Raw genomic sequence first — 12,512 nt, 5'->3', positions numbered from 1 at the left:
TGCAATGAGTATTAGGCTTGGCTGCAGTTGAAAAGCTTACCATTTCATTATGTAAACTTTAATGTGGAGTACAACAATTTTTAGGTAAAGGAGCCCCTGCTCAAGGCCTCAGCAAATGTTCAGGAGATCAAGCGATGAGTTAAAGGACGAAAATAAATATTAATAGAACTTTAATCTAATTTGATGCAGAGTACAGCATCACAGGCCAGGAACAAGATCCATAAAGAATTTGGAGGATTTGTCGTGAAGAATCCCATAGAAAGAGGAGAAATCAGATAGGGAAGTACTGTAAAAGAGAGAGCGTCAGATTGAAATGGAGCTGGTTTCAATGGGGCAGTTTTTTGGGGGGAAATAGTGACCATCATCATAGGTGGAGAGAGAAAGAGTAACCATTTAAGGTCAGTGACTTTTTTTTTTGTTCTGATGAAAACTGATCTGAAGCACAAAACCTTTTTCTTTCTGCACCCATGCTGCCTGAGTCTTTCCAGCATATTTTGTTTTTATTTCAGATTTCTGGAATCGGCAATATTTCGTTTTTGTGTTACTATCATTAAGTTTAGCATAGTTACGGAAAAGAGCATGGAAAGTCAAAGGTGAAGATACTTGAGTGGAAGAGGGCAAATTTCAGTCAGCTGGTAAAGGATCTGACCCAGGTGGCTTGGCAACGAAGATTGACAGGTAAACTGTTAAATAAGCAATGGGAAGCTTTTAAAAAGGAAATACATGATGCACAGACTAGATACATTCCACTTGGGGGTGAAGTTGATGAGGGGAAGAAGAGAAGAGCATTCAAAACAATGAAACTGAAAAAGAAAATTGAAAACATGTCCAGTTCATAATGTAGTTTAGAATCACAAATACATGAAGCACAGAACAGAATATGAGGAAATATAGAGTAAATGATGCAAGTTCTATAGAAGGTGCAAAAACAGGCATCTGGGATTTTATACATGCCTTTGAAAATTGCTGGCAAATACATTTCAAAAGGCCTGTGCAATCCTTAGCTTTATAAAGTCAGAGTGCAAGAGCAACTAGTTTTTAAAACAATCACTAGTTAGGCTACAACTAGTGTTGTTTCCATTTCAAGGCACTAAATCTTTTTGAAAAGATGTTCAAGGCTTTGGAGAATTTTACAGTTCTTCTGAAGAATTATGTCGGAATCAAAGTATTGACTCTTGTTTTCCTCTCCACATACACTGCCAGACCTATCAAGCTTATCAGCACCATCTTTTTTTTTATTTTCAAGAATGGTAGTGGAATGCAAGGTCCCAGTGCAGTGAGGAGAGAGGCTATTCTTCTGCAGAAGCTGTTCTTCTGCACAATCCTGACAGCTGAGAAGGCCAAGGAAAGATTTAAAAGAAATGTTTATAATTTAAAAGGGTTTTGATAAAGACCGAGAAACTGTGTTTACAGTGACAGGATTATTGGTAACCAAAGGACTCCAATCTGAAAATAATTGAAAGAATGAAAGGGGAGATGAGGATTAATGTTTAAAACAACAAAATGATGACGGAAACCAATTCAGTAGTAACCATTCAAAACGAATTAAAAAGTGGGAAAATCGGTTATCGAGAAAGCATTAAAAATCAGATTAAATTAATATTTCTTTCAACATACAGGTATAAACACTGTTCCTAGTTAACTCTTATAAATGTTATAAAGTTAAAATGGTGTGTATTTGTGTCTTGGTGGCCTTTTTGCTTTTAGCAGTGTTTAGTTTTTCAACTGATCGACAGCTGGAAAGCTGCACTTCGCAGTTTTCCACAGATGTGAGATCTCACTATTCCATGATCGGTCAATAAACACCAACAATCGGCCAGGTCCTGTGAGATTTCACAATTTATTCAATCTCGGCCGGGCATAAGTTGCCCAGTAACAGAGGTTAAACACTTCCGTGTTCCTTGGAGAAACTGCGCACATGGCTTAAAACAAAGAAATTTTTATACTTAAAGAGAGGTACAATCGTAGAGCACATTCAAACAGTTACCAATCAATTTTAACAAAATTGTTTTATTGACAGCAACTTGATCCCAGGAAATATCATTGGGCTCAGTGTCAAGATTAGAGTGGTGCTGGAAAAGCACAGCAGGTCAGGCAGCATCCGAGGAGCAGGAAAATCGATGTTTCAGGCAAAAGCCCTTCGTCATCCCATTCCTGATGAAGGGCTTTTGCCCGAAATGTCGATTTCCCTGCTCGTCAGATGCTGCCTGACCTGCTGTGCTTTTCCAGCACCACTCTAATCTTAATTCTAATCTCCAGCATCTGCAGTCCTCACTTGCGCGTTTCTTGGAACCAACCTTGTTTTCCAAAACTTAAGCCATTCTTATCTCATGAACCGAGTTTTTGCACTTGCACTTGAAGGTCAGTTAGAATGGCCAGTAGTGTCTTATGTAGTCTAGTTATTTCTTATGCTGTAAAGGAAGCATTGTCTGCTAATCTTTGTTGAGACAGACCGTAGTTAGTTCAGCTTTTAGCAGGGTTAAAAACCATTTTATTCATCTTTAAGCAGAATTGTCATTTTGCAACCTAGAACCCATTTTGTCATATTATTTGCATTAAGCTGTTTTATTGCTGCCAATGTTAGTAAGATAATGTATTAAATGGTTGTTCCTGACTACAACTAGTTACTTCAGCCTGTATTCAGATTTTAGATCCTCAAGGCAACATCTTTGTAAATCTCTTCTGAACCCTTTCAAGTTTCACAACATCTTTCCGATAGGAAGGAGACCAGAATTACACACACTATTCCAGAAGTTGCCTAACCAACGTCCTGTACATCCGCAACATGACCTCCCAACTCGTATACTCAATACTCTTAACCAGTAAAGGAAAGCATACCAAATGCCGCCTTCACTATCCTATCTACCTGCAACTCTACTTTCAAGGAGCTATGAACCTACACTCCAAGGTCTCTTTGTTCAGCAACATTCCCTAAGACCATACCATAAAGTGTATAAGTCCTGCTAAGATTTGCTTTCCCACAATGAAACACCTTGCATTTATCTAAATTGAACTCCATCTGCCACACCTCAGCCCATTGACCCCTCTGATCAAGATCCCATTGTTCTTTCTTTGGTGTTTAAACAGCATAATTGAAGAATTTGTCCTTTGTCCTAATAGAAACTTACAAGAAAATACATGACTTGGAAAGGGTGGACGCTAGGAAATTGTTTCCGTTAGGCGAGGAGACTAGGACCCGTGGACATAGCCTTAGAATTAGAGGGGGTAAATTCAGAACAGAAATGTGGAGACATTTCTTCAGCCAGAGTGTGGTGGGCCTGTGGAATTCATTGCCGCAGAGTGCAGTGGAGGCCAGGACACTAAATGTCTTCAAGGCAGAGATTGATAAATTCTTGATGTCACAAGGAATTGAGGGCTACGGGGAGAATGCGGGTAAGTGGAGTTGAAATGCCCATCAGCCATGATTGAATTGTTTGAGTGGACTCGATGGGCCGAATGGCCTTACTTCTACTCCTGTGTCTTATTGATAAACTTTGTTTAAAAATTAGTACTGTACGAAATTTAAAATCAATTTATCTGTCAGTCCATGCTCAAGCGCCAGGTAGAGATTGTCAGGCTTGCTTCAGAGTAGTGTTTAGTCAAATTGGAATCTTTTAACCTATAAAGTTTTTTGCTGAATTTGAACACATACCATAGATGAAAGGTCAATTTATATTCCTCATGTCACCTTGTCTTACATCACTTGAAAGTTGTGCATTTACATACTGCTTTACATAACCTCAATGTCCCAAAGTGCTTCAAACTGATGAAGAGAGCCCAAGTATAAATTATTCCAGATGTAAGACTGTACGATAGCTAGATGTAGTTAGCCATTACTTTTGATATAATACCAGTATTAGGTGATTTCATACTACTGCTACCATGAGTGACTGGTCAAATCTGATCCCAGAAAGAGTGCAAGGACATAATTCTGTAATGTATTCTTGTAATGCTTAGCAAATGTTAATTGAATGATGCAAAAACTTCACATTCACAATTACAATTGATTTTAAAACCGTGCAAATTGCACTGTTTCCATTTGAAACTATAGTAATTATCTAAATGCAACTTATGTCTTGATTGCATCATTTTCACTTGGCATAAAATGCATGTTGTAATTTCTGTTTTTTTTATTGAAAAGATATTGTCGAAATCTGCCAATTCTCCCAGGAAGGCATCTGAGACCGTTTCCGATTGTTTAGATGTCCAACTAATATGCTTGGACAAACAGTAAGTATTGAAGCAATGGTGAAACAAATTGAATTTCCACTTGCCACTACAAAGTTTGAAAGGATCTTGGTGACTGACTCAACACTGACGTTTTCTACAAACCCACCAGCTCCCAAGCCGCTTTGACTAAACCACCTCCTACCTTGCCTCCTCTAAAAATGCTATCCCTTATTCCCAATTCCTTTGCCTCCACCACATCCACTCCCAAGAGGACCAGTTCTACCACAGAATGCACCAGATGGCCTCCTTCCTTATAGACTGCAATTTCCCCTCCCACATGGTGGTTGATGCCCTCTAGCGCATCTCATCCACCTCCCGCACCTCCTCACTTGAGCCCCACCCCTCCAACTGCAACAAGGACAGCCTATTTCTGATTAAGGGCTTTTGCCCAAAATGTTGATTTTCCTGCTTCTCGGATACTGCCTAACCTGTGCTTTTCCAGCACCCCACGCTCTAATCTGCAGTCCTCATTTTCACCTGTTTGAGTTCTGTTATGTGCTCCATGAAATCCAATTCATATTCTTCTCCTAACTAGCATTATTTTCTATACACATTATTTATTCATATCCATGCCTCTTAATTCATTTGCAAAAGCTGATGACAGCTGCTCACACCCCTCAACCAATGTTGTTTGGGCTGACTATGCAAATATTGTCCAAGTATCAGGTTTGGTCCGGACGTTTGTATGAAGAAGCAAAGAAAGGACACTAAATTTCCTGGTATTTAATGTTCAAAAGTTGTAGGGTGACCATCCCAGATTTATAAAACAGTCTTGTTCCTCTATTTGGGGTCCTGGATTGTTGGCAGAACAGGCTTGATTGCCTCCTGTACTTGGGCTGCTATTGTACAAAATTGTTGATGTCACAGTTGTGCAACCACACAATATAACATTTGGTTTGTATTTTAGGTTGTGTGTTAAGCACAGAGACACAAGACCATTTGAGCAAAAACAAGCTGAAGATATTAGCTCTGGGTTGGGTGAGTACTTGCCTATGAAACCTACAAATTTCATAACTTTTTATGAAAAACAATACCGTTCTGAGCAAGATTAATGATTAATTATTGCTCCATACAGCTTGCTTAGTTCAGTCGTCTTAAATGCAGGAGTTGTCCTTTACTGATTCCATGGCTGCACTTGAAGTATAACTGACCTTGATTTTTTTTCATTATATCTTGGACTTTTACTAGCTTTTATGTGCTTACTTGTACAAAATACTGAAGCATTTTGAATCGTTGTATTTTCTGTAAACTTTATTATGCAATGGTTTGATAGACTTGCTGGATTTGATATGTTTTTAAGGAAAATACTTACTAACACCAAACACATTCGTTGAAGACTTTTCCCAGCAATATAAAAGTGTAATCCTCCTGATAATATAAGCAAACTTTGAAAATATTACTTCAAAAAATTTCAACCTGCTGTAGGAATACCAGGCTAATCTTGATGAATGTGTGGGCATTGATTGCCATCACTTTCCAACTGGAGATGAAAATTTACAGTTTGAAAGAGTTTCTGTCCTGAGAGAGTTTCACTGGGCAGCACCATTGAACTGCAATTGTGACCTTGTTCCACAGCAGGAATGAACAGGTTCTTGTAGTGCCCAGATGAAAAGATAATTATCTTCAGGTTGGAGGAGCACTTTGATGCATTATAACCCCAAGTCGTCATTCTGATATCTTGCTAAGCTCGAGATGCCAACAGTTGAAATGGTATATGTCCTTGAGCCAACTCATTGCTTTTTACCTGAAGATGAGGAATTCATTATCACCCTCTCTGGCTGCTGTCTTGCACAGAAATATGTTCATTACACATTTTCATTTTAGCTGAAAATGTGTTGCTGGAAAAGCGCAGCAGGTCAGGCAGCATCCAAGGAGCAGGAGAATCAACATGAGCCCTTCTTCAGGAATGAGGAAAGTGTGCCAAGCAGGCTAAGATAAAAAGTAGGGAGGAGGGACTTGGGGGAGGGGCGTTGGAAATGCGATAGGTGGAAGGAGGTTAAGGTGAGGATGAAAAGCCGGGGTGGGGGTGGGGGCAGAGAGGTCAGGAAGAAGATTGCAGGTTAGGAAGGTGGTGCTGAGTTCGAGGGATTTGACTGAGACAAGGTGGGGGGAGGGGAAATGAGGAAACTGGAGAAATCTGAATTCATCCCTTGTGGTTGGAGGGTTCCTAGGCGGAAGATGAGGCACTCTTGCTCCAGCCGTCGTGTTGCTATGGTCTGGTGATGGAGGAGTCCAAGGACCTGCATGTCCTTGGTGGAGTGGGAGGGGGAGTTGAAGTGTTGAGCCAGGGGGTGGTTGGGTTGGTTGGTCCGGGTGTCCCAGAGATGTTCACTGAAACGTTCCGCAAGTAGGCGGCCTGTCTCCCCAATATAGAGGAGGCCACGTCGGGTGCAGCAGATGCAGTAAATGATGTGTGTGGAGGTGCAGGTGAATTTATGGTGGATATGGAAGGATCCCTTGGGGCCTTGGAGGGAAGTAAGGGGGGGAGGTGTGGGCGCAGGTTTTGCATTTCTTGCAGTTGCAGGGGAAGGTGCCGGGAGTGGAGGTTGGGTTGGTGGGGGGTGTGGACCTGACGAGGGAGTCACGGAGGGAGTGGTCTTTTCGGAACGCTGATAGGGGAGGGAGATATATCCCTGGTGGTGGGGTCCGTTTGGAGGTGGCCCCAACCCTCAAACTCAGCACCACCTTCCTAACCTGCAATCATCTTCCTGACCTCTCTGCCCCCACCCCCACTCCGGCTTATCACCCTCACCTTAACCTCCTTCCACCTATCGCATTTCCAACGCCCCTCCCCCAAGTCCCCCCTCCCTACCTATTATCTTAGCCTGCTTGGCACACTTTCCTCATTCGTGAAGAAGGGCTCATGCCTGAAACGTCGATTCTCTTGCTCCTTGGGTGCTGCCTGACCTGCTGCGCTTTTCCAGCAACACATTTTCAGCTCTGATCTCCAGCATCTGCACTTTCTCCTAGAGCATTTTCATTTTAACATTGCAATTTGGCTTCTGTACATTTAGACCTCTTTACATTTGGCAATTAAAATCCTCACCATAAAATAATTGTGCTGCACTTTAATTGCTTCCATTTGTTCTTGCATAACAACACTGGTTGTTTAATGTCAGAAGTCTTGGCTAGCAATGTACTGAATAAGTCACTGGATTTGTGATTTTTCCTGTGTAGTGATGATATATGTTAAATCACTGCAACTACTTAACCATGTAAGATTTAGTAAGAAAAAGCTTTAAAAATAGAGTCAAAGGGGTGATGACCGTGTTCAGAAAGAATTGCAAAACAAAAGCATATTTGCTAATAGAAAGAGGATATTTTTGATAGTGAGGCCCTATATATATTTCTGAGATATTAGTTCAAGATATCCTGTTTCTTTTCCCAAACATGACTTTATATGCTTGTTAAAAATTATTCCCCAATTTTGCTCCAGCAACGAGTAGCTGTGAAATTGTTTGTAAGTATGTACACGCATTTGGATTTCACATTTCTGCTAGTACTTTGCGTATAAGCTTTTGTGTTGGGGGTTTGGGATGATGTTTGGCTTGATGTTTGAGGTACTCTTTGCTCACTTCTTCCCTATCATAAAATATGTGCGCAGAATTAGATCCATTGAGTCTGCTCTGCCATTCAGTCATGTTCCTTAATCCCATTTTCTTGCCTCCTCCCTGTAACTTGATCCCCTTACGAATCAAGAACCTTGGCCCCACAGTCTTCTGCGGCAATGAGTTCCAGAAATTCACCACCCTCTAGCTGAAGAAATTCCTCCTCTTAGTTCTAAAGGATCATCCTTCACTCTGGGCTGTGCCCTTGGGTCCTAGTCTGTACAACTAGTGGAAATATCTTTTCTCCACCTCCACTGTATTCAGGCTTCAATTAGATTCCCCATCGTCCTTCCAAGCTCCAAGTCCTCGACCACCCATCTTACAAAAAGCCTTTCATCCCTGGGATCATTCTTGTTATTACCTCCTATGGACTCCTTCCAAGACCAGCACATCCTTCCTTAGATATGGGACTCAAAACTGCTCACAATATTCCAAATCTGGTCTGACCAGAGCCTCATCCAGCCTCAGCAGTACACCTCCGCTGTTGTATTCTAACCCTCTTTAAATGAATGCTAGGATTGCATTTATCTGTCTAGCTGCCAACTGAGCCTGCATGTTAACCTTAAGAAAATCCTGAATTAGGACTCCCAAGTCCCTTCGTGCTTCAGATCTCCAAAACCTTTCCCTACTTAGGAAATACCCTGCGCCCCTTATTTTTCCAACCAAAGTGCATGAACTCCCATTTTCCCACATGGTAATCCACCTGCCACTTCATTGTCCACTCTCCTTGTTCAAGACCTTGTGCAGCCTCCCTGCTTCTTTCGCCTGTCCCTTCACTTTTGTCATCTGCTAACATGGCAACAATGCCCTTAGCTCCTTTGTCCAGATCATGCAAATGTTCGGTTGTATTTATAAACAGATGTTTTATAATGTGCTGTCTCGTGTTCTGATTTGCATACTAATTGACTTATGAACTTGGGAAGGAAATCCGTTCATAGCAGAAGAACTGAATGTATTTTATTTCGGTATGCATGAATAAGACAGCATTCATAATTTAATGCAGGCACATACTGTAGAGATTCCTACCAACTGTGATGGGGGAATGTTTAAAATTTCTCTTGGAATACATGATAACTTGAGAGCATTATTTACATTTACAATGTTTCATAATTTTGTTTTCCCTGCTCTAGTCTGTATCAATATACTTTTCTTTTTTAAAAAAGTGCATGAGGAAGACTTTACGCATGAAGAAGCTGTGGAAGAACTGACTTACAGAAAGGCACTTCGAATCGCCCTGAATATTTTGGCCAGTCGTGACAGCCATACTGCTCAAATGACTATAAAAGAACCGGTAATGGCAAAGACTCGAGTTTTGACTTCAAAAGAGTTTAAAGAGTATTCCTGTGTTCACAATGCAAATAAAACACAAAATACACCAAAGAAAAATGGATTGCGTTCACTTCAGGGACAAGAAACCGTATGCACTCGACAAAGTAGCAGAAAACTATCTTGTATCAATAAATTACCAGAGGTTGAGCAAGAGAAAAGACTGACCAGGTCATGCACATTAACTCCAAATTCAACTAAAATGAAAAACCATGCTGGTAAGGAAAAAAATAGTGGAGTAAGGAGAAATATGGGAAGGCCAAGAAAAAATCTCTTTAAACTCCAGCCAAACACTTCATGTGGCAGTCACACACGGTGTGAGCAACCTTTACCAGTCAAACAGGAAGCTGCTGATACACACCAATATCGGAGTGAAGACAGGCTGCAAAATGTAGGAAAGTCATCTATACCAATACATTATTCTAAAATTTCTGGAGAGGGGAAAGATCAAAATGGAGAAGTTAAAATGATGACCCTTAGGTCAAGGGTTATTTGCAAATCTGCCTGCAAAGAAGTTACCAATTCTTCTGTACAATTCAGCTGTAAACCTTCGGTCACTCCAACGTCTGACTCTCGTAGCTATTTAGAATCTACTCCTAAACGTAGGACTAGTGACAACATTGGGTCACATGAATGTTCTCACTTTTTAAGAAGACCCCGTAATGTTCAGTTAGAAATTAAAAGTAATTTGGGCCAAAATAAATTGGTAGAAGAACAGAAAAAGAGAAAAGGAAACAAGTGCCCAGAACCTGTAGAGTGCCTTCATACCAGTACAACCTCTGCTGATTTGGGCATTAATGTCAGATCCAGCAACCAGCCAAACGTAGATGATTTTACAAGAACCAGGAATCCCATGCAGCATGTAAATGGGCACAAAAGAAGCATTTCAGACAATTCGCAAATGTTTTGTCCTACTACCCAACTAAATAAACGAGAGGAGTTTCCTCCTTCAAAAATTCAGAAAGAGGAGGAAGGTTCAAAGATGCATACTTTATCCACTGCAGAGCCTGACACGACGATTCAGTCACCAGCATTTCAAGTTGATGAAATAGGTAAGTTAATCTCTCTGTTAAAGGATAACATCCATTAAGTATTGTTGCATTGCAGGCAATAAAATGATGTGAATTTTTGTTTTTAGAAAATGTTTAAGGAGTTTCCTTACTAAAATATGAATTACAAATGACAGTTGGTTTTTACTTGGCTGAAATATATTATGTTAGAAATTATGTCTGTGAATTTGAAACGTGTTAAACTTATCAGTGAAGATACAATTCAAGCCCAAAATATACCCATTGTCAATAATTGATAGCTTGGGCTAAATGACATGAGGAATGGTATTTGTTCAGCTCAAAGTGCTTGTAACATTGCCAGAAATTGTTAGGCATCACTACTGCTAAAGGTCATTTTGAAAAGCTGTAACTTCAGGAAATGAGTTTTTGTTTTGTATTTAAAGTAATACTTTAATTTATTTTTACTCACTCCCTAGTTTACAACATGAAGGAACTGTTCTACTTAGTATTTGTACAGCTGCTTTGCAAGAGCAATCCAAAATTGCACTCTTCGGTAGAATATTCCTCTGCCTCATTTGTTGACATTTTAATTTTAAGTATTCATCATTGCTCACAACAAAACATTTTGTGACGCTCGTAAAGAAATTTCTCCTATCTGTATTTCTCTCACGTGTGGTCTCTGTGTGCATGTCTCAATGCAATATATATGTTATACAGGTTATATTGATGACTCCTTGTCAGTGATTTCCTTATCTAGTAGACCTGCACTTGCCCTTTTAAATTTTAAGTTTTAACTAAACCTTATTAAGTGTTGCATTGGTTTTATCTACTCTACTAAAAATGGTTCACTATCTTAAGACTCTCTCTGATTCCTGTTGTATTAAGTTATGATTTGCTGTAACTTTTGTATTTGATGAACATGACTTCAAACATTATAGGCACTCTTTGGCTTAACTGTTGTCATGTATAAATTTTGTAGTATCATGGTCTTGTACTCTGTGTCCATTCCTACAACTCAATATTGTCTGTTCTTAACTAACTTTATCTACTTGCACTTGTATTTCAATTAATTGTAGATCCAACATACGTTTATTCTTTTACATCTTTCTTTTGTCTATGTACTCCCATTTCTTGTTTTTACTCCCGAAATATATCACCACCCACCTCTGCATTAATTTGCTTTCAGTGACCTGCCTGATCATCCCAATGTCTTTTTGATCTAATTAGCAATTTTATTTCTTTTAGGGCTAGCAATTGAAACAGATAATATATTGATGTTCAGGATAAGATTGAATTGGTAGTTGATGGAAAGTACTGATAGAGTAGGGAATGTTATACACCACCGGGATAACATAGGAGAAATCAGGCCATGCAACTCTGAAGCATCCAAAAGTTAGATTTTTCTTTTAAATATGCAAAATTCCCCAATTTACCTCTTTTTAAGACCCAGGTTGACAGAGTACTGAGTGGGTTCTGTACTTAAATAAGCACTATTTATTAAAAGTAGACTGACTGTAGTCAGAGTTAAACATTATGAACCATTGGCATATAATTCAACTCGTTAAAACTCATCCTCTTTTAAACTCCTCCTTGTAGGCGCGCGCACACAAACATACACAGGAAAAAAACTAACTTGGGTGTTACAGGAAGAGAGAAAAATTGGGAAAGCATATCAGTGTTCCTGGTTACAAGATCTGCTGAGATGTTTCTCTAACTAATGAATTAAAAGTCTAAATTAATAGCAACTCTGAAGGAAAAAAACTGGTTTTCTTCAGGTTTAAAATGGCTTTTACTGCAGATAGTAGAGCTCCTAAGCTTATGGAATTCACAGCTTCTCACTCCGTTATCCTGTTCACAGCCCCAGCCTATTCAATTACCTGAGAATCAGTCCCGCAGTTGTTGGCAGGCAGAAGGCTTTGTCATCAATAACTGATTGAGTCCTCAAATCAGCTACTTGTTGCTTGTTGAATCTTCAATTGTACACACCTATCAGTTGCAGCTCATCTGCAGACTGGGTTGAATGGCCTGTTTTTGGATTGTGCTCTTCATGTTGTTACTTTGTGGGTGTAATAGATTATGTGAGAGAATTAAATTTTATTCTGGGCACAGCTGAAGGAGAGATTGTTTAGAGATAATCTTTTGCAGCAGAATTCTGTGGTAGGTGATTGTATTCTGTATGTTGGTATAATTGGGCAGCAGCTGAGCCATGCCTTCCTTAATTTCAACTATTTTGGTACTTCATGCAGAGAACCTCAGTGGAAATGAATATTGACCTTGAATTGTTGACACACCATTCTGTATTGCAAGCCAGCAGATTTAAAATAATGATGGAAAAGGA

The 12,512-nt window shown here is 39.8% G+C and overlaps 1 protein-coding gene across 6 annotated transcripts in view; it reads left to right on the top strand.

Annotated features, from left to right (window-relative positions):
- The window catches only part of LOC140494724 (PWWP domain-containing DNA repair factor 3A-like), a 58,021-nt gene that overhangs the window by 20,006 nt on the left and 25,503 nt on the right, over nt 1-12,512 (top strand). For 5 of the 6 annotated variants that reach the window (XM_072594258.1, XM_072594261.1, XM_072594260.1 and 2 more), the window contains exons 3-5: nt 4,142-4,230; nt 5,138-5,208; nt 9,002-10,216. In XM_072594258.1, the coding sequence (XP_072450359.1) occupies nt 4,142-4,230; nt 5,138-5,208; nt 9,002-10,216 (1,375 nt within the window). Of the gene's footprint in view, nt 1-509; nt 679-4,141; nt 4,231-5,137; nt 5,209-9,001; nt 10,217-12,512 lie in introns of all 6 variants that reach the window. The other variant, XM_072594262.1, reaches the window with a different exon arrangement.

Source organism: Chiloscyllium punctatum, chromosome 24, assembly GCF_047496795.1.
Source record: "Chiloscyllium punctatum isolate Juve2018m chromosome 24, sChiPun1.3, whole genome shotgun sequence".
Classification (NCBI taxonomy): Eukaryota; Metazoa; Chordata; class Chondrichthyes; order Orectolobiformes; family Hemiscylliidae; genus Chiloscyllium; species Chiloscyllium punctatum.
The sequence above is the reverse complement of the archived record's forward strand: the minus strand, read 5'-3'. Positions and strand labels throughout refer to the sequence as shown.